This window comes from Triticum dicoccoides, chromosome 2A (genome assembly GCF_002162155.2).
Source record: "Triticum dicoccoides isolate Atlit2015 ecotype Zavitan chromosome 2A, WEW_v2.0, whole genome shotgun sequence".
Lineage (NCBI taxonomy): Eukaryota > Viridiplantae > Streptophyta > Magnoliopsida > Poales > Poaceae > Triticum > Triticum dicoccoides.
The window spans coordinates 49,136,627-49,158,086 of record NC_041382.1 but is presented as its reverse complement, the minus strand read 5'-3'; the positions used below and the strand labels follow the sequence as shown (position 1 = coordinate 49,158,086).

At 39.1% G+C, this 21,460-nt stretch overlaps 2 protein-coding genes across 3 annotated transcripts; both read left to right on the top strand.

Moving 5' to 3' along the window:
• Positions 1 to 6,513: 6,513 nt before the first annotated feature.
• LOC119353143 (isoflavone reductase homolog) lies at positions 6,514 to 8,257 on the top strand. 2 transcript variants are annotated; one of them, XM_037619733.1, is made up of 2 exons: positions 6,514 to 6,978; positions 8,147 to 8,257. In XM_037619733.1, exons 1-2 carry the CDS (start codon positions 6,649 to 6,651, stop codon positions 8,180 to 8,182), a joined length of 366 nt encoding a protein of 121 aa, XP_037475630.1. In that variant the 5' UTR covers positions 6,514 to 6,648; the 3' UTR covers positions 8,183 to 8,257. The 2 variants fall into 2 exon arrangements, with proteins under 2 accessions (XP_037475630.1, XP_037475629.1); XM_037619732.1 differs by lacking the exon at positions 8,147 to 8,257 and adding an exon at positions 7,796 to 8,114 and having other exon boundaries at positions 6,516 to 6,978.
• On the top strand, positions 8,202 to 16,217 carry LOC119353142 (isoflavone reductase homolog). Its single transcript, XM_037619731.1, has 4 exons — positions 8,202 to 8,562; positions 14,111 to 14,351; positions 14,479 to 14,682; positions 15,672 to 16,217. Exons 1-4 carry the CDS (start codon positions 8,233 to 8,235, stop codon positions 15,836 to 15,838), a joined length of 942 nt encoding a protein of 313 aa, XP_037475628.1. The 5' UTR covers positions 8,202 to 8,232; the 3' UTR covers positions 15,839 to 16,217.
• Positions 16,218 to 21,460: the final 5,243 nt, after the last annotated feature.

The following is a 21,460-nucleotide window of genomic DNA, read 5'->3' as shown; positions in this document are numbered from 1 at the left end:
TTCTGTTGCTTTATTTATTTTATTTTGTTTTTACTTACAACAAAATACTTATTGTTGCTATTTTTTTCCAGTTTTTTTGCTTTATTTTTTATTCCTTTTGCTTTTAGTTTTAGAAAAATTATAAACTCTTTGTTAGTGCCATTAGTTTTCAAATTTGAAAACATTTTTTTAGTTTTTTGCTTTAATTTTTAATTCGGTTTGCTTTTAGGTTAGCAAAATTATAAGCTTTCTGTTAGTGCCATTAGTTTTAGAAAAATTATAAACTTTCTGTTAGTGCCATTAGTTTTCAAATTTGAATAGTTAAAATTTGAATTCTTTGAAAATTGTTTGAATCACAAGTTTGTGATTAACTTACTAAAAATGAGAATAGATGCGCTTATAGAGAAAATTCGACCTAAATTCCTAGTAAATTTCTATGAATTTCAGAGAAATTCACTATGAATTTAGGTTAAACTTTTCTCTATTAGGGCATCTATTTTCACTTTGAGAGGAGCTCAATAAGGCAGAGAGGGAAGGGCTTATAAACCGGTGTGAGCCCCCTCTAGTTGGCGAGGTGGGACTAAACTCTGCCCGCAACGAGGACCAACCCTTTAGTCCCGGTTTGTGGCACAAACCGGGACTAATGGTCATGGGCCAGGGGCGAGGAGCAAAACTACAAACTTTCTGTTAGTGCCATTAGTTTTAGAAAGTTGAAAGTTGAAAGTTGGCATGGGCCAGGGACTAATGGTCATGGTATTACGAGGGCCAAACCACAAGACATGAAAGCATTTCAAATGAACTCTGAAAAAGTTGAAAGTTGGCATGGTATCATAATTTCACCCACATAACATGTGCATGTACAAAACGGACAATGGTAGCATGTTTATGTGTTACAAAGTTGGCATGGTATCATCATAATAGTTGCGGGAGAAAGTCTTCACTTTTTCTTCGCTTGTGTCATTTGCTTATTGCGTCGTAACCATGGATAATCTTCATTGTTTATCAGGATGCTTGGGTCAGCCTTGACATTAAAGGGAGGAATTTCATGAAACTTTTCATAATCTTTAGACATGTCTGTCTTGCCGTCCACTCCCAGGATGTCCCTTTTTCCTGAAAGAACTATGTGGCGCTTTGGCTCATCGTATGATGTATTCGCTTCCTTATCTTTTCTTTTTCTCGGTTTGGTAGACATGTCCTTCACATAGATAACCTGTGCCACATCATTGGCTAGGACGAACGGTTCATCAGTATACCCAAGATTTTTTAGATCCACTGTTGTCATTCCGTACTGTGGGTCTACCTATACCCCGCCGCCTAACAGATTGACCCATTTGCACTTAAACAAAGGGACCTTAAAATTAGGTCCGTAGTCAAGTTCCCATATGTCCACTATGTAACCATAATATGTGTCCTTTCCGCTCTCGGTTGCTGCATCAAAGCGGACACCGCTGTTTTGGTTGGTGCTTTTTTGATCTTGGGCGATCGTGTAAAATGTATTCTCATTTATCTCGTATCCTTTGTAAGTCAATACAGTCAAAGATGGTCCCCTAGACAACAAGTACAACTCATCACAAACAGTGTTGTCACCTCTGAGACGTGTTTCCAACCAACTGCTGAAAGTCCTGATGTGTTCACATGTAATCCAGTCGTCGCACTGCTCCGGGTGTTTGGAGCGCAGACTGTTCTTGTGTTCATCGACATACGGGGTCACCAAGGTATAGTTCTGTAGAACTGTGTAGTGTGCTTGAGACCAAGAATGTCCGTCCCTGCATATTATTGAGTCTCTTCCAAGAGTGCCTTTTCCAGTCAGTCTCCCCTCATACCGCGATTTAGGGAGACCTATCTTCTTAAGGCCAGGAATGAAGTCAACACAGAACTGGATAACATCCTCTGTTTGATGGCCCATGGAGATGCTTCCTTCTGGCCTAGCACTGTTACGGACATATTTCTTTAGGACTCCCATGAACCTCTCAAAGGGGAACATATTGTGTAGAAATACGGGCCCCAGGATGACAATCTCGTCGACTAGATGAACTAGGACGTGCGTCATGATATTGAAGAAGGATGGTGGGAACACCAGCTCAAAACTGACAAGACATTGCGCCACATCACTCCTTAGCCTTGGTACGATTTCTGGATCGATCACCTTCTGAGAGAATGCATTGAGGAATGCACATAGCTTCACAATGGCTAATCGGACGTTTTTCGGTAGAAGCCCCCTCAATGCAACCGAAAGCAGTTGCGTCATAATCACGTGGCAGTCATGAGACTTTAGGTTCTGAAACTTTTTCTCTGGCATATTTATTATTCCCTTTATATTCGACGAGAAGCCAGTCGTGACCTTCATACTGAGCAGGCATTCAACGAAGATTTCTTTCTCTTCTTTCGTAAGAGCGTAGCTGGCAGGACCTTTATACTGCTTCGGAGGCTTGCCGTCTTTTTCGTGCAAACGTTGCAGGTCCTCCCGTACCTCAGGTGTATCTTTTGTCTTCCCAAACACGCCCAAGAAGCCTAGCAGGTTCATGCAAAGGTTCTTCGTCACGTGCATCACGTCGATTGAGGAGCGGACCTCTAGGTCTTTCCAGTAGGGTAGGTCCCAAAATATAGATTTCTTCTTCCACATGGGTGCGTGTCCCTCAGCGTCATTCGGAACAGCTAGTCCACCGGGACCCTTTCCAAAGATTATGTAGTGTAAATCATTGACCATAGCAAGTACGTGATCACCGGTACGCATGGCGGGCTTCTTCCGGTGATCTGCCTCGCCTTTGAAATGCTTGCCTTTCTTTCGACATTGATGGTTGGTCGGAAGAAATCGACGATGGCCCAGGTACACATTCTTCCTGCATTTGTCCAGGTATATACTTTCAGTGTCATCTAAACAGTGCGTGCATGCGTGGTATCCTTTGTTTGTCTGTCCTAAAAGGTTACTGAGAGCGGGCCAATCGTTGATGGTCATGAACAGCAACGCCTTAAGGTTAAATTCCTCCTGTCTATGCTCATCCCACGTACGTACACCGTTTCCATTCCACAGCTGTAAAAGTTCTTCAACTAATGGCCTTAGGTACACATCAATTTTGTTTCCGGGTTGCTTAGGGCCTTGGATGAGAACTGGCATCATAATGAACTTCCACTTCATGCACATCCAAGGAGGAAGGTTATACATACATAGAGTCATGGGCCAGGTGCTGTGATTGCTGCTCTGCTCCCCGAAAGGATTAATGCCATCCGCGCTTAAAGCAAACCATACATTCCTTGGGTACTTTGCAAACTCATCCCAGTACTTTCTCTCGATTTTTCTTCACTGCGACCCATCAGCGGGTGCTCTCAACTTCCCATCTTTCTTTCGGTTCTCACTATGCCATCGCATCAACTTGGCATTCTCTTCGTTTCTGAACAGATGTTTCAACCATGGTATTATAGGAGCATACCACATCACCTTCGCAGGAACCCTCTTCCTGGGGGGCTCGCCGTCAACATCACCAGGGTCATCTCGTCTGATCTTATACCGCAATGCACCGCATATCGGGCATGCGTTCAGATCCTTGTATGCACTGCGGTAGAGGATGCAGTCATTAGGGCATGCATGTATCTTCTCCACCTCCAATCCTAGAGGGCATACGACCTTCTTTGCTGAGTATGTATTGTCGGGCAATTCGTTATCTTTTGGAAGCTTCTTCTTCAATATTTTCAGTAGCTTCTCAAATCCTTTGTCAGCCACAGCATTCTCTGCCTTCCACTGCAGCAATTCCAGTACGGTACCGAGCTTTGTGTTGCCATCTTCGCAATTGGGTTATAACCCTTTTTGTGATCCTCTAACATGCGATCGAACTTCAGCTTCTCCTTTTGACTTTCGCATTGCGTCCTTGCATCGACAATGACCCGGCGGAGATCATCATCATCAGGCACATCGTCTGGTTCCTCTTGATCTTCAGCAGCTTCACCCGTTGCAGCATCATTGGGCACATCGTCTGGTTCCTCTTGATCTTCACCAACTCCCCCCGTTGCAGCATCACCGTATTCAGGGGGCACATAGTTGTCATCGTACTCTTCTTCTTTGCCGTCTTCCATCATAAGCCCTATTTCTCCGTGCCTCGTCCAAACATTATAGTGTGGCATGAAACCCTTGTAAAGCAGGTGGGAGTGAAGGATTTTCTGGTTAGAGTAAGACCTCGTATTCCCACATTCAGTGCATGGACAACACATAAAACCATTCTGCTTGTTTGCCTCAGCCGCATCGAGAAACTCATGCACGCCCTTAATGTACTCGCGGGTGTGTCTGTCACCGTACATCCATTGCCGGTTTATCTGCGTGCATTATATATAATTAAGTGTCCAAATTAATAGAAGTTCATCATCACATTAAAACCAAAGTGCATACATAGTTCTCATCTAACAACATATAGCTCTCCCGAGCATCTAATTAATGAAATCATACATTGAAACTATGTAAAACATTTCAATGCGAAAACAAATGCGATCATAATCGCAACCAAGGTAACAATTGATCCAACGGCATAATGATACGAAGCCTCGGTATGAATGGCATATTTTCTAATCTTTCTAATCTTCAAGAGCATTGCATCCATCTTGATCTTGTGATCATCGACGACATCCGCAACATGCAACTCCAATATCATCTTCTCCTCCTCAATTTTTTTTATTTTTTCCTTCAACAAATTGTTTTCTTTTTCAACTAAATTTAACCTCTCGACAATAGGGTCGGTTGGCATTTCCGATTCACATACATCCTACATAAATAAAATCTATGTCACGTTGGTCGGCATAATTTTCATAAACAATAAATGAACCAATAGTTATAAAGATAATATATATACCACATCCGAATCATAGACAGGACGAGGGCCGACGGGGGCGGATACCAAAACCATCGCACTATATAAGATGCAATAATAAAAGTAAGAAAATAATACAAGTATCTATGTAAACATACAAGTAAGAATATTTTTCCTTTCAGAAAGAAGATAAGAACAAGAGGCTCACCATGGTGCGGGTGATCGACGGCGGTGAAGACGGGGACGGGGCGTGACGGACCATTAAACCTAGACAAATATTATGAAAAATGGAGCTTGGAGGTCGAGCTTGGAGAGGAGAAAGCTTAAGTAGTGTGGCTCGGGCATTCCATCGAACACCTTGTGTGCATAGGAGGTGAGCTAGAGCACCACCAAGCCCTCTCCCCCTCGGCCACAGAAAAACAGAGCACTAGGGTGCTCTGCTCGTGAGCGAGGGGTATATATAGGCACCTCATTGGTCCCGGTTGGTGACATGAGCCGGGACTAAAGGGGAGCCTTTGGTCCCGGTTCAAGCCACGAGCCGGGACTAATGGTGTTGGGCCAGGAGCGAGGCCCATTGGTCCCGGTTTATCCCACCAACCGGGACCAAAAGGTCCAGATGAACCGGGACCAATGGCCCACATGGCCCGGCCGGCCCCCTGGGCTCACGAACCGGGACCAATGTCATTGGTCCCGGTTCTGGACTGAACCGGGACTAATGGGCTGACCCGGCCTGGACCAAAGCCCTGTTTTCTACTAGTGATAGGACACAAACCCTAACAGAACTCGAAGAAATGTCCAAAAATGAAATGGACCAAAGACCACCGGAGACGTAGCCACGTAGTGGACCGGCGGCGGCGCCAATGGGAGGCAGAGGAACCCTAACATTTTTCTGGAGAGGGGGCGGCTGTTGTCCCACCTGAAAGATTCATTGCATTAGACTTGACCCTGGAGAAATTCTCATGCAGCTTCGGCCCTGGCTCTACTGCAATGGTAACCGCTACAACTAGATGCCAGCCTTGGTAGCGCCGCTCTCTTTCTACCTAGTAGACATGAGCAAAGACGGTGACTGCGGCATCGCCTGCTTAAGCAGGATAGGATTGGGGCAAGCGCAGAAAGCATGAAGAGAAGGGTCTCCTTCACTGCTTTGAATATATTGGTCGTGAGAAGGTAGGACCTTAGGATATGAAGGAACGGAGCAGGAATCTTCCTAGATAAAAGCGTTTGAGAGAGAGATTGTTGAGGTTGAAAAACTGTGCGCTATCGCCACATGATTGAAGGAACCTAAGAAGGTCTAAGAGCTGAACATTTCTAAGCAGTTGTTTTTTAGACTAGTTTACTCCCTCCGTATCAAAATATAAGATATTTTTGTAGACTAGTGTAACCTAAAAAACGTCTTATCTTTTGATATAGAGGTAGTACATCTCAATGCAATCTGTACGCCGTTGGAGATGCAGTTATGTTACTTTTTGAGATTTTCAACTGGAGTCCACTAAAATCGCAGACGGAATTTTGTAAATGCATGAACTGTATCAGCTGAGCTTACAAGTTTGCAAGCCATAAATCACATGTGCTCATAAAATAAAGTACGTACACCATGATAGAGCTGCCGGGTCACTACGAGAGTGATACCCGATATAATTAAGCTAAGGTCGTACACCGTCACCAATCAACCACGCCATGATAGAGCTGCGGGATCACTACCAGAGTGATACGCGATATCAGCTAGGGTCGTACACGTAACCTCACCACACCAACCAACAAGCTTGATAACGACTTCACTGACCGATCTCCTTATCTGAAGGTCTCAACCGCAGGTGGAGAGTGGACACGCCAGGCGTCGGCAATTTGCAGCTAGCTAGCTTCTCCTTTGTCAGGCATGGAGAAGAGCAAGGTTCTTGTGGTCGGAGGCACCGGTTACCTCGGCAGGAGGATCGTGAAGGCCAGCCTGGCCCAGGGCCACGAGACCTACGTGCTGTTCAGGCCGGAGATCGGCCTCGACATCGACAAGCTCCAGATGCTGCTGTCGTTCAAGGGGCAGGGAGCACGGCTCGTCGAGGCGTCGCTCAACGACCACCGGAGCCTCGTCGCCACCATGAAGCAGGTGGAAGTGGTGGTGTCGGCCATGTCCGGGGTTCACTTCCGTAGCCACAACCTCCAGCTGCAGCTCAAGCTCGTGGATGCTATCAAAGAGGCCGGAAATGTTAAGGTAGGCTAACTCACTCAGGGGAATTATAAGTAAATAGCACTCTATGAACTTTTTGTCGCTAAAAGATGGTAACTCTCACAATATCCATTTCGAGAGAGAGAGAGAGAAACAAAAGGGGGTTTATATGTCTTTTTTTCAGTTTTTTTTGGTGTTGTTTTATATTTGTTTTCTTATTTTCTTTTTGTGTGTGCTTAAATTCATGATGTTTTACATGAATATTAAAAATAGTAAACATTTTCTAAAATATGCACACAGATTTTAATTTCTGAGAGCATTTTATTGAAAATCATGTTACGGAATTTTTTTGAAAACTTTGAAAAAATTTGTAAACATTTTAAATTTTCGTTGAACATTTCCTAAATTATCCGAACATTTTTTTAAATACATAATTTTCAGTAGTTGTGATATGTTTTCCAAAAATAATTGTGCATGTTAAAAAATTCACGCATATTTTTTGATTTGTGATTTTAAAAAAAATTATGGATTTATATTCATAATATATTATATTATCTAACTTTGTCAAAACATCCCACGAACAGATTTTTGAAAGGAATTGGACCGAATAAATCGATCAAAACAGGCGGAAAGGTACCGATGCATAGTAGCGGCTGACTGGGCTGGTCCAGTTTACTCATCAATTTGATGCAAAGAGCTTTGAATAGTTTGCAGAAATCTTGTTAAAAGAATCAACTTGCGTATTGAAAATAAGAATAATTAAGTACACGATATGTTGTGATTCTTCTTAATTTGTGTTTTTAACTTGATGAAAACAGCTCGAGTGTAGTCATAATCAATAAATATACAATTTGGCATGCAGCGTTTCCTACCATCTGAGTTCGGCATGGACCCAGCAAGGATGGGGCATGCTCTTCACTAACTAGTAACTTATGTTACCCTTTGAGATTTCCAACAGTAAATTTAAGTCCACTGCAATTGCCGATGGAACTTTGTAATATGCGTGAACTGTCAAGCCATAAATCACATGTGCTCATAAAGAAAAGTAGGTATACCAAATAAACGACAGCGCATCAATGCAACCTCAAAATCAACCACCGTGATAGAGCTACCGTACACGTAATATCAGCTAGGGCCTAGGGCCGTACACGTAATGTCACCACCAACCAACAAGATTGACAACTATTTCACTGACCGATGTCCATATCTGAAGGTCCCAACCAGGTTGACACGCCAGACTTCGGTATAAAAATAGCAGTCCGGGCAGCAATTTGCATCTAGCTTCTTCTTTTGTGAGGCATGGAGAAGAGCAGGGTTCTTGTCGTTGGAGGCACGGGCTACATCGGCAGGAGGATCGTGAAGGCGAGCTTAGCACAGGGCCACGAGACCTACGTCCTGATGAGGCCGGAGATCGGCCTCGACATTGACAAGCTCCAGATGCTGCTGTCGTTCAAGGCGCGGGGAGCGCGGCTCCTGGAGGCATCCCTCGACGACCACCAGGGCCTCGTTGCCGCCATGAAGCAGGTAGACGTGGTGGTGTCGGCCATGTCCGGGGTTCACTTCCGTAGCCACAACCTCCACCTGCAGCTCAAGCTGGTGGAGGCCATCAAAGAAGCTGGAAATGTCAAGGTAGGCTAACTCACTCAGTGGAATTAATATGTGTGTATATATGCATCTATAAGTTACTGTGAACTTTTTCTCGCAACATAAAAAAGTTTGCGTGCTCCATTTTTTTGAGGAAAGTGTAAAGTTTATTACTATTATTTTCCTTTTAGGGGATTTATTACTATTAGTTAGTTGACGACCTTCAACCGTTGTCTCTGTCCAACAAAAAAAATCGGATCTACTGGAAAATTACATTTCTATATACATGACAAGTTTCTCGCAGCTTTTTGTGCAACACAAACTCCCAGCATGTGCATTTGATCGACCTGTAGAAAATTATAAGTGGCAATTTCAAAATTCCTTTTTCATTACATGCATAAGAATATATGTTCGATACTCAATAAAACTGGTTTTTTTTGTGTGTGCATTTTTGGAGGATTCCATCTGCTATTCATCTGCTCAATGCTCTCCGTTTTTTTCTTAGATACATAGAAAGAAAATGCAGAAACTATGTTTTGATCTGTCTTTACAAATGGACGCCAGCAAATTCTTGTGTGTGGCAGATTTCCATAGTTTCATTGCCACAAAATTAGAACAGTAAGTTCAGTCGCCAGGGCCACTGCAGAGCTCTTTGCTGAATTTCTGTTTGTAGATCTTGACAAAATAACGAGCACCAACCTCCAGTAAAATGAAAGCCTTTGCTTGGCTACTTTCTGCTAAAATATCATCTTCTCTATTATTAGCCATAACTGTTGGATTGACGTGGGTCACGGAAATTGAACACAGCAACAGCAGCGCTAGATCTCACTGTCCCCTTTTTGGCTGGTGCATTATTGGACCTTCACTCGTAAAAAAAAGAGATAATAACTAGGTTCCCTTTTTCTATGTCATTTCATTTATACCATTAACTATACTTAGTACCGTGATTTTGTATCTCATAAATCGCATACAAATAGAGTAGTTATTTGTTAAGATCTTTTGTTAGCCAGCCAAATAGACTATGTATCCCAGCAGAGGGGTATTATTTAAACTCTGTTCGAGACTATACCATGTGGAAACACATCAAAATTTGAAGGCGTGGAGGATATGAAGCAGTGGTCAAGATAAGAGGGGAAAGCGGTACTGTAATAGTGTTGAACAATAGCCTCTCAGTCAACCTAGGAATCTCTGGTTCTAAGGTGTATTTTTTTTTAAGTTAAACTTTCTATGTTTAACCAAGTTTCAGAGGAAAAAAATTCCAGACCAACATTGCCAAAGTAGTCCATTAGATCCACCACGGAATGTTTTCCATATTTTCATTTGGCATTCTAGATACTGAAAAGAAAATCCCCATAAACTTGGTCCAATATAAAGATGCCTCACTGTTCAAAAAAGTAGTGCGCCTTATATTTTGGAAAGAATGAAGTAGATAATACTCCCTTCGTTCCATATTATTTGTTGCTCAAACGGATGCATGAAGCAGTAGAATATATTTAGATACATCCATTTCAGCCACAACTAATACGGGACGGAGGGAGTTGTACTCTAAGTTTAGACGTGTTACCCTTTGCAGAAATTGTTCATCTCATGTGATTAACAGCTCATGTTAGTTTGGATGTCTCATTTTTCAGAAAATAGTCGACAACAAAATGTGCACAAGTAGTTTCATTGCGGGGATATGCACAAGTAATTTAGCTAGCAGCATTGAATAGCTTCATCACCACATGAAATCATCACTTTTGTGTTGTTTGTTTTCACTGGTTTTATTTCCTTTTTTCCTCCAATCTTCCCAATAAATTTCCGTTGAGTGGTCTTTCGGTTTCTATTTTTCTTATTCCTTCTTTTATTTAATTTATTTCCATCTGGTTTTCTCCAGGTTTCTTTTTTACCTTTTATTTTTTTCATATTTTTTCACTTATTTCTTTTTCCTTTTAATTTTCTTTTCCATTTTAAAATTCGTGAATATTTTTTAGGATACATCGAGATTATTAAAAATTCTTGAATACTTTTTAAACATGAGAACATTTTAAAAAATAAACGGACTTTTAATAAATAGTAAACTTTCTAATTTCAAGAACATTTTTGAAGTACACGAAAGCAAAATACATGAACACATTTATAATACCGATGATATTTTTAAAAAGTTGTGTTTTCTAAAAAAGTTGTGAACATTTCACTTAAAATTCTTTTATATTTTCATAACATAGTGGACATTTTTTTTAAAATCCTGTAACTACGAGTTCTTAAAATATGTAACTAAATTGTGGACCCTCTTTTTTTAAGAGAAAACAGGGAAAAGAGACATATAATTGCTCCAGTGCTAGAGCGTTGAAGTGCATAATCCGTCGTTGCTATGTGAATGCCCTCCAGTACAATGTGCCGGAGGAGCTCGGGAGCTCTTTGTGACACTCTGTGCATCAAAATGTCGCCCAGAAGCAAAGAGCATCCCTACCTTTCCCGGTCCGACTAAAAACCAAATCGAGCGTAAAACAAAAATAGCTTGCGAATATACTGTAAATCGTAGACAACTAGTCTCGTTTTTTTAACACGGTACATATGCAAGTGCTCATATATACGCGCATACAATCATCCATATAAACGCACACACGCACACTCTACCTCTACGAGTACCTTCGAAAGACTGGGACGGCACATCATCTTGAAATTTCTCTGTAGTGGCGCGATTAATGTAGCATTGATTTTTAAATGTCCAATGTTTTCACAAAAATACGAACCTTTCTTAATATTGGAATGGAAGCGGATATTTTTTTAGAAAAAACAATTTTCGAAAATTCTGAACATTTATAGAGAAAGCTATTCTTTAAATCCAAACATTCTTTGAATTTTTGTAACAAATTTGAAACTTCATCATTTCTGAAACTAGATTTTTTAGAAAAATAGATCATTTTCGGGAAAAAAAAGTAAGAAAATGGGAGCTTTTTTAAAATGTAAGAACAATTGTCCCAACATGAACTGTTCTGAAATTCTGAAGATAATTTGAAAACACAACCATTATTTGTATTTCCAAAGAAAATTTGAAAAAGAGACCATTTTTTTAAATTTTGATGACACGAATAATTTTAGAAATTGCTAACTATTCTTGGAAAAGGGGAATGTTTTTGAATTTATGATTAAAAAACGAAACATTTTTCGAAATTCTGAAGAATTTTCAAAATTTCCGATCATTAAGAGAAAATATTCGAAGACAGAAAATCAAAATCAAAATAAAAAAGGAATGTGAAAAAGAAACCGAAAAAACCATGGAAAAAGAAACGGTAGATAAAAAGAAAAGAAAAATGGACCTGAACCGGTAATGAAGCTTAGAATGTTCCAAAAATTGAGTCCTACAGTATTTTTCTGCGCTGGTCCATTTAGGTTGCTCGCTCGCTCTGCCCTATGCATACCAGTGACATTTTATCAAAAGGCGCATCATATATACCACGGAGGAGGAGAGATCCTCTTCGGCGCCCTCAATGTCGCTTAGGCTAGTTGGCGCTCGAAGCTGAGCGGTAGTTGGCCACCCCAGCATCGCTCGCAACCAGCAACAAGCTCAAAACAATATACGGGAAGAAAAAAAATCTTCACCATGTTATTCTGCAAGATGTGGGATTCAAACCTGCATGCCAATGCCCACCAACTTTGCACAATAACCATTGATGTGTTATATCTGAAAACAGTGCTATTTGACCCTTGTCCCAGTCCTAGTAAAAATTATTTGTAAAAAGAAAACATAAATTTGAAGAAGAATTCATGAATTTTAGATAAGTCATCCAAAAATTTTAAAATCATGGCTTTACAAAAAAATGTCCACAAAATCGGAAAACGTTTTAAAAAAATCATGAAATTGAAAAAAGTTCACCAAATTTTGAAAAAATGTTTACGGATTTGCAAACGTTTTAGTTCATCGATTTTTGACAAAAAAGTTCATCAGATTTTGAAAAAAATCACGGATTTGAAAAAGGTTCATCAATTTTGATAAAATAAGTTCACGAATTTGAAAAAAAATCAGATTTTGAAAAAGATCACAGGTTTTTAAAAAATATGAATTTGGAAAAGTTTATCATGTTTGAAAGAAAAATCACGATTTTGAAAAAAGACCATTGCATCCGTGACGTGGGCCACCCAGTAGTCGCCTCCGGCTGCTCCCTCGATCGTCCGTCTCTGGTAAGCTTTTTTTGCTTGTCTTTTGGTGATGTTGGTGAACTGAATAATTGTTGACAGGTTTAAAAAAATAGGAATTTAAAAATATATTGGTGTACTCAGGAAAATATTATCAAATTATTTTAACGAAATTATAATGATTTTAATATTTACAAAAAAGTGATTGTAAATTATAGTAAAGTTAATGGGTTGGAAAGAAATCACGAATTTGAATAAGTGATTGAAAATTTTGAAAAAATTTGAAAATGTGTTCCACCAATTTTAAAAATGGTCGTGAATTTTACAGAAATATTTATGTCTCACTAAAACTAAGTAATAGGTGAAAATGAAAGAAAACATGAGAAAATCTGCATAAACACAAAGAGAATTAAAAAATCACCCGCACTAGATTCTACATTTTGGAAACTTCCCAACAACGGGAGGAAGCTTCCCGCTCAGCTTATCTGGGCCTATCCATGAGCAAGGGATGCTAGAGCCGGGTGTGTGAAACTTATCGTCCTATTTGGCACCTAGGTAATGTCGACTCACCAACCCTCACTGCCTTCAAAAGGTTCATATACTTTTTTGTAAGTGTTTGCGATTTGATAACTGTTAACAAATTTAAAAAATATTCAAAAAATTAATAAAAAATCAGAAATTTAGAAAATGTTCATGAATTTAAAAATATTTGCTAATATAAATAATTTCAGGAATTTAAAAATCATGGACTTGAAAATGTTAATGGATTTTAAAATGTTCACAAATATTAAAAATATTCACCAACTTTAAAAGTGTCCATGATTTTTTTAATTACAAATTAGAGAAATAGTAGGAAGAAAACAAAAAGGAAAAACCGAAGAAAATATCAGTTAAACCTACGGAGGACAGGAAGGAAATCAAATAAACCAGATGAACAAAAGCCTTCAAAAACCTTCCATTTCCTGAAGTTCAATGTTGATGCAAGAGTTGTCAAGGTCTTGGCTAGAGGTGCGAAGGCGGTTGTGTGTGGGGCATATTAGCATAGGGGGTCCAATGTAACTGCTCATAATTTAGTTTGTGGCACTTTGTCGCTGTCTAGTGGTCAACTTCTATGGCTTTCAGAGCCCTGGGACACCGCCATGGGGCCCATGAATACTAATGAATGAAGATCACTATTTCCCCCTATAAAAGGCAGGGCTGGAAAATAGGAGATGCAAACAAACTATTAGCACTTCAAAAAAATTCATTGTGGCGAGTGAGCTTGTCTAGGGAACCGATGCAGGTAACAAAACAAGCCCTAATCGGTGTGACAAAAAAAGTTGCTAAAAACCACCTTTGTGTGTGTGTGTGTGTGTGTGTGTTTATTAAGAACATGAAATGTGGGAATCCTTCTTAATACTTTTTAAAATTGATAGAGACATCATTAACAATGACCCCATGTCCATTTGTAATGAACATACAATTTTACTTGTAGCGTTTCCTACCATCTGAATTCGGCATGGACCCAGCAAGGATGGAGCATGCCCTTGAACCGGGAAGGATCACATTTGATGAGAAGATGGAGATAAGAAGGGCGATAGAAGAAGGAAACATTCCCCACACCTACATTTCTGCTAACTGCTTTGCTGGTTACTTTGTTCCTAACCTGTGTCAAATGCGCACCCTTCTTCCACCCAAGGAGAAAGTTCACATCTATGGAGATGGCAACGTCAAAGGTACCGTAAGCAAATATTACTTGTACTATTTAATTTCTCCTAGTTTGTAAGACTCCTGCTTTTGAGTGTATTTGACTCCCTTCGGATTTCCACTTCTGATTGTGTATTGTTATATCATACTATGCAGCGATATTCGTTGATGAAGATGACGTTGCAGCATACACAATCAAGTGCATTGATGATCCACGGGCCTTGAACAAGACAATATACCTACGGCCACAGGAAAACATCCTTAGTCAAAATGAGTTGATTGCTAAATGGGAAAAGCTCTCAGGAAAGGTTCTTAAGAAAATTCCCATTCCGAGTGATGAATTCTTGGCATCAATGAAAGGTAAGAAAAATCATTTATTTGTTGAGTATACAGTATTTGAAATCTAAGCTTATTAGCACAAAAATGGTCAAAGGGCCACGTCGAATTTCTAGGAAAATATTACCGTTTTGTCATGCCATCTCCTAATTACAAGGACAATGGATTAATTCTGTGAAAATACATTTTGTATATAACCGTTTTTGCTTATGGGGAATATCTTAGGACATGTGTACAACAGAATTATGTCCGACTTCTCCCGAAAATTTGGGACAGAGAGAAACATGACTTCATCTAGCCAAAGAATTATCACTTGACCTTAACTATTCTTTGTTTTTAGATAAAGTAGTTATACCTTGTTCACATGATTTCGAATAGTTTCTGTTTTTGACACATGAAATTATTTAAGAGTAACTAATGATTTCTAATAGTTTTTATTTTTGACTACATTAAAGAATAACTAATTAAATTATATTTATTATTTATTCCTATTATCGTTTATGAGGATGTGCAAGTCATCATCTCCATTTTAGATGACTCTCTTATTGAAGTGGAAATATATAATTAAGTGCATGATTTTCTCCACGGGAAATAGTAAATATTATCATTTTATTATTATTACTTCTGTTTGGAAGCAACTATTTAGTATAAAAACTATATATATTTGCACAATGAATTTTCTAATTTTATTTAGATTGGTCACGAACACACATTTAAATTCATATAGAACATAGCGATCAAAGATCTTTAAAACTAAAAGACCATAACAATGCATTAGATGAAATATGAAGTTATGTACATGATCATAAATTATAATTAAATGCAGATTAGAAAAATGCGAGAAATATGATTCCCACCACCATAAGAAACTTTTTGTTATTGTGTTGTGCGTATTCATAATGTTTACTTAAGGTTGGGCAAAATATATGTTAATTTAAACCTCTTTTTAGAACCTTGCAAAATCTAGTTTCACCCCAATTGCCATACCTACTACATATTCTACTCGCATGCAGGTACAGACCTTGCTAACCAGGTGGGGACAGGGCATTACTATCACATTTTTTATGAGGGTTGCTTGACAAACTTTGACATCGGAGATGATGGGGAAGAAGAGGCTTCTCTACTTTACCCAGAGGTTCAGTACACCAGGATGGACGAGTACATGCAACGCTATTTATAACTACAAACTTTATAAACCTGAACTGTATTATCTCAACGACACCAGCACACAGTATGCACCACCTATGTTTGAAGAAAGTTCCATTGATATGTTACTCAACATGGGCATAGATATTGAAGTTGTAATCAAGTTAATTATGTGTTATGTACCATCTTTAAGTTCTGTGGAGATTCCCTAGAAAAAAAGGTGTTCCATGGAAATGGAAATGAAGACTCCATCAGTTTGCAATAGTGTGGATTCTATTTGTTTTAGCTTTGAACTTATAAAAAATAATATGTATTTGAATTAGATGTAAGGAACTTTCAATTTAGGATTGTATGTATATGAAAACTAGTTGTAGCATGCATGTCGCATGTTCTATCCTTGAATATTTCAGCCACTAATCCTTTATATTCTCCAATTTACGAATGCTAGCCAGTGCTTACATGATACGCGCAAAATGAAATAACCGTGTAGATTTAGGGCTACCAAGAGTCGAGTAAGGAGTTTCACCCTATACTCAAGGAGCTTAGTCCAGGTCAACAAGAGGACATTGGGTATGAGGCAAAAGCTTGGATGTCAAGGTCGTTGGATAGGTATGATAATGCTGCACTCGCTCAAGTTATTTTTTTCTTCATATAAAATATTTAGCCAAGGAGTAAGTACGGAGAAGAATGTTGAAGATAAGTAATCTACAAGGCTGGAATGACACATGGAGCAAGCTTCAGTTGAAGGACTATGTGATATGCCACAAATATATATGGTTGGAAACTTCATTTGACGCTAAATCCGATATAATTGTTGGAAGTGAGTACTCCCTCCATTCCTTTATGTAAGGTGTATTATTTTCAGCATGGTGACCAAGGCACATGATTATAAACAATTTAGGATGAAATTACCATGGTCTAATTTGTGGACTAGCGGCAAGTAAATCATTTTGTCTAGGAAAGGAAGAGATACACACAATCGGGAGAGAGATAGATACTTTCCTTTTTCTGGAGGGTCAAGATCCGAATTACGAGGAATTAGAACAGATGCACCTTACATTGTGAATTTTTATTAAAAAAACTAATACACATTATATAAAGAAATGGAGGGAGTATTTGTTAAGTTAGCAAACTGATGCTGACTACACACGTCGGCGTTGATTGTACCAGCGAAGTCGGCAAGAGAGAGACGCGATTCTGTTACAAGACATGATTTCTGAATCCCCCCCCCCCAAATAAAAAATGATTTCTGAATTTTGATCGATCTAAACAATCATCTACATCGGTGTCAAGTCGACGGCGTGCTGACAATATCTGAAGCCTATGTCTTGGGTATGATGATTCACTGTGGTTTCCTGGTCAAGTGCCAGCTTCCAATACACAGAGCACCGGACCAAACCATATATACTAGATCGGGAGCGCGCCTTGGCGCGAGGGTGCCGGTCCTAACGTTGTGGTCAAGTAGTTAATGCTCAAGTTAGTAGGAATCCAGCTTTAACATACGCATTCAAACATGATCACAAAATAAAAAAAGAAAAAATCACATGTGATACAAGAAAGACATTATGTAGTTCAACGTCGGCATGTGAGATTATTAGGCAGAATTGAGTAGTCGCTTGATTTCGAATGGGGAGATGTTCAATTCACCTGCATAGACACATTCATGTCTTAAGAAGTTGAAACTACCCAACTGTGGGCCTATATGTTTATCAAAAAAATAATCTTTGCTTATATATGTTTAGTCAAATGTTTGAAAAGGATTTCTAAATGCAAGCAATGGAGATTAGGGTGTTATCACTTGCCAAGGTCCTGTCACATAGACATGGTTCACTACATGTGATCTAAACCTTCCATTACTTTGTACGGCGGTGTTTTCCATAAAATTTGATCATACCAAAATAGGCAACAAATGTCATACATGATAGAGCAGTTATAATATCCGCGCAGGGTGCCTGGCTCATTGCGTTGTCCCATCATTTAATCAAAGTGTTTAGTACTCCCAAAGGGAATTAGACAGATTGGTCAAAATGGATTATCTCACTACATCAAGGATGTACCATAAAAAAGGCAGGATAACCAAGTCCAGTACATACAATTTTGTCAAAGTTATATATGCCAAAGGCCAAAGCAATTAGATATACCAAAAGAAAGGCAAACCTGATATATTTATTCAGTAGAACAGTTGATCTGGAAGCTCATGAATAAGAGGAAACATATATTGTGTTCCAAAAGTAAATCAAGAGTAATGTTGGGTATACCAAAAGCAAGGTGAGTAGGAAATATTTAATCAGTACAACAAATGATCTGGAGGCTCATAATAAAAGGGAAACATTTCTTTGTTCCAAAACTAAGGCAGGACGATCAATTCACATTAAGTTAGATACACAGAGTAGAGTTAGACAACAAAATCAAGCCAGAGCGCATCTACACAGTTCAACTAAAGCATACTATCTGATAACTTCACTTGATTGTCTTCACGTTTGACTTCTCACATGGCACGTCACATGAACCTGCTGCGAGTATTTAGTTTAACCAATCAAGCCATAGCCAAAAAAATCATGGATAATACGGTTATGTTCTTTTAACTGACCGCTTGTGGATAGTGAGCGATGGTTTGCCCCATAGTTCGCACCATATTGGTCCTATGCGTAAGAGTTCAGTCTAACTTGTGAAGAACAATCTATTGAACAATGGTGTGTAAGAGTTCATTTAACATGCAAAGTATTGAACAATGGCATAAGGCCAGCATGCTACCTCTTGTTAAGGTCCTCTCACAAAGACATGGTTCGCTACATGGAGCTCGACCCCTTGTCTTTTTGGCACATTGGCGTTTATGGCGGTGCTTACCTGAATATTTGAGACAACCAGCGTCGGATACAACATCGTTAATAGGAATTAGAGACAACGACGTTGGTACTCTATATATACACCCATACCTTCGTCATCACTGATGTAAATAGCGTCGCTGATTATCGCCCATTTCATAATGTGGTTATTACTTGAGTCCTAGTAATTGTGAAAGCAAAAATGCAAGAGAGTGGGATCAACACAAATCTAGAGAGAAGAGTCCCAACAAAAATAAAATATGGTTACTCTCATAAGTGTTAATGCGCATTTTATTTTGAACATGGTCATATTCAGTGGAGAGGGAGGGAAAAAGCAGAGCAAAGAAAATTGGTCAAGCTGAACTGAAATCACATATAAGCAGTACTTATACTTTAACTAAGCACGAAAGGCATTCAACACATCGTAATCTTGAAGCAAAAGTTTTTCGTAGGTAAAACAAATAATTGTTTGTGTCCTAAACCCATCGCGTACAAGAACATGAAAAATAGCAAGTGTTTTGGTATACTGAAGGATGCATCAGCCAAAAGGCTATGACTACTCAGTCTCAGTTTAGTCCAACAACAAATCTAAGTTTCTTTTCTTTCCAGCCAATCACAAGCATCCAAATATATGTGTACCAACATAGTCCAGTATCTTAATTAAAAGGCACTCAAACAACATATACGGATTTAACTCTTTCTCAAAATATTACATGGATTTATCAGTCGATCCACAAGAAGGGTAGCTTTAGAATTTCCGTATCTTATTTTGTTCTTAATGCTAAATCCATTCAAGCTATTTATTTTGTACTATTGATCCAGTAGTCGCTGTACAGAAACATATTTTAATCTTCGTTCTAAATCTATGTTGCATGATGTCACTTGACAGCAGACCTATTCTCACAAGGCACAAATATTTACTGTCTCTAAAATATATATATTGTGCAAACATTGTCAAGGAAAGAGAACAGTAAGCATCACTGAAGTTCTGAATTTAAAATTTCAACCTTGGTGAAATTAGAAATAGCAGAGTCCAGTTCTCTTTGAAATGCATATGTTGTACCTCTCCCAATTGGTGTCTCTGGATAAGCTGTACTTTCCTGCCGTATCTGCAAATGTAAATGCAGATTCTCAGGCTCCTTTTCTGATTAGAGAGAATAAGCAAGAAAAACTGATAAAAACATATTATAGGTGACAAAACCTAGTAAAACCAAAAAAATAACCTAATAAAAAAAGATTATAGGTAACAAAACCTGGTAAAACTTAATGGTGAAATTTGCTTTGAAACAACAATATCCACATGTAAAAGAAATAGAGACGATATCTACTGAAAGTTCGCTGCAAATGGAAGAACTTTTTTTCATTCAGGTGTTCTTTTGATCATTGACGTACCTTGGACGATCATTGGCGTACCTTGGCCTCAGAGCAGGGGCTCACTATTTTGTAATTCACTAACAGAAGTCCGGACCCAAAATTAGTAAATGGATGTTCTCCAGGTTAGGATACAATACTGCTAACTATATTTGCTACCCCACCTCAACGATCACACCTCAGAACCTGCAACCCGAATGCTCGGAACCGGTTTCTTTTTTACTTTGTCACTAATAGTGTGTTAATTCACCACTGTCTAGCCCCTAGCCCTGCACCGTTTTTCATTTTTGATTGTTAATTCACCCATATTATCCTGCACACCAACCCAACCAAGAAACATAGCCAGCAAACAAAGCAAGAATGTAGAACATGTAGTGTGGTTAACTGATAAGATTGATCAAACACCATTAAAAGACATTCTTAAAAAAATAATGTCAAAGTAGGCAATGAACATAAAGAGTCGGTCAACACTTAAGTATAAATTCTAAACATGGGAGAAAAATTAGTTTCATGTGAAAACTGAAGGGAAGGCACATGATGTGAACTTCTGACAATATAAACAATATTCTCATTCATGAAATTCTGAAGTTACCACCGCCTATACGAATAGGATGGCATTGGTTAGGACGTTAGGTACACTGTACTTTCAAAGATGATTGGAAACAATACAGGATGAGAGAGATACCTTGTCAATTGAACAAGCTCAGCCAAGATAGTTAGATGAGATCTCCTAGTTCTCTACAAAATGCAGGGTGAAAAAAATAAGCAATGCTTGTTATAGTTCTCAATTTCTCAATATGAACCAAAAATGCTAAAATAGCCCATCTGATGCTGAAAAATATACAGACAGATGCATGAGAACCCGTTCCTTAAACAAACAGTATGAGAATGTGATGACAAAACAAATTTTATCCTTATACAAATACTATGAGCATGTAATTCCAAAGTAAACACACACTTTGCCAAAACAATAGAAACAAGATGGGATATAATGCCAAAATAAATCCACATAATGCCAAAACTGTAGGATCCAAAAAAAGGCAGTCACCTGCGCAACTAAGCAATGTGAGCTATCCTCGAAGAGCCACAACATATCCGCTGCAAGAGGAAGAACACTACTGGCTGCAAGAGGAAGAACACTACTGGTCACTAACCAGCAAAACAAATCCTAATAACATCTCCGCCAAACAGGCAAAAATGGACCTAGGTAATCATCAGAATCGGGCAGGGAAGGAACCAGCAAAGGTAGCACAGGGCTAGGAAAGGGACCAGAACAATACACTCTTCAACGGCACGCCGGTGGCCAAGGTGACGGCAAGCAAACCGCACGGCCAAGAGGTCACACCCTCGAACTACCTGCAAGACAACTAATGAAAAAGGAAAAGAGGGGAAGTGAGGACCGACCAGAAGAACGCCTCAAAGGAGCCAAGACGGGATCGCGAGGACCATCACCTGACCGA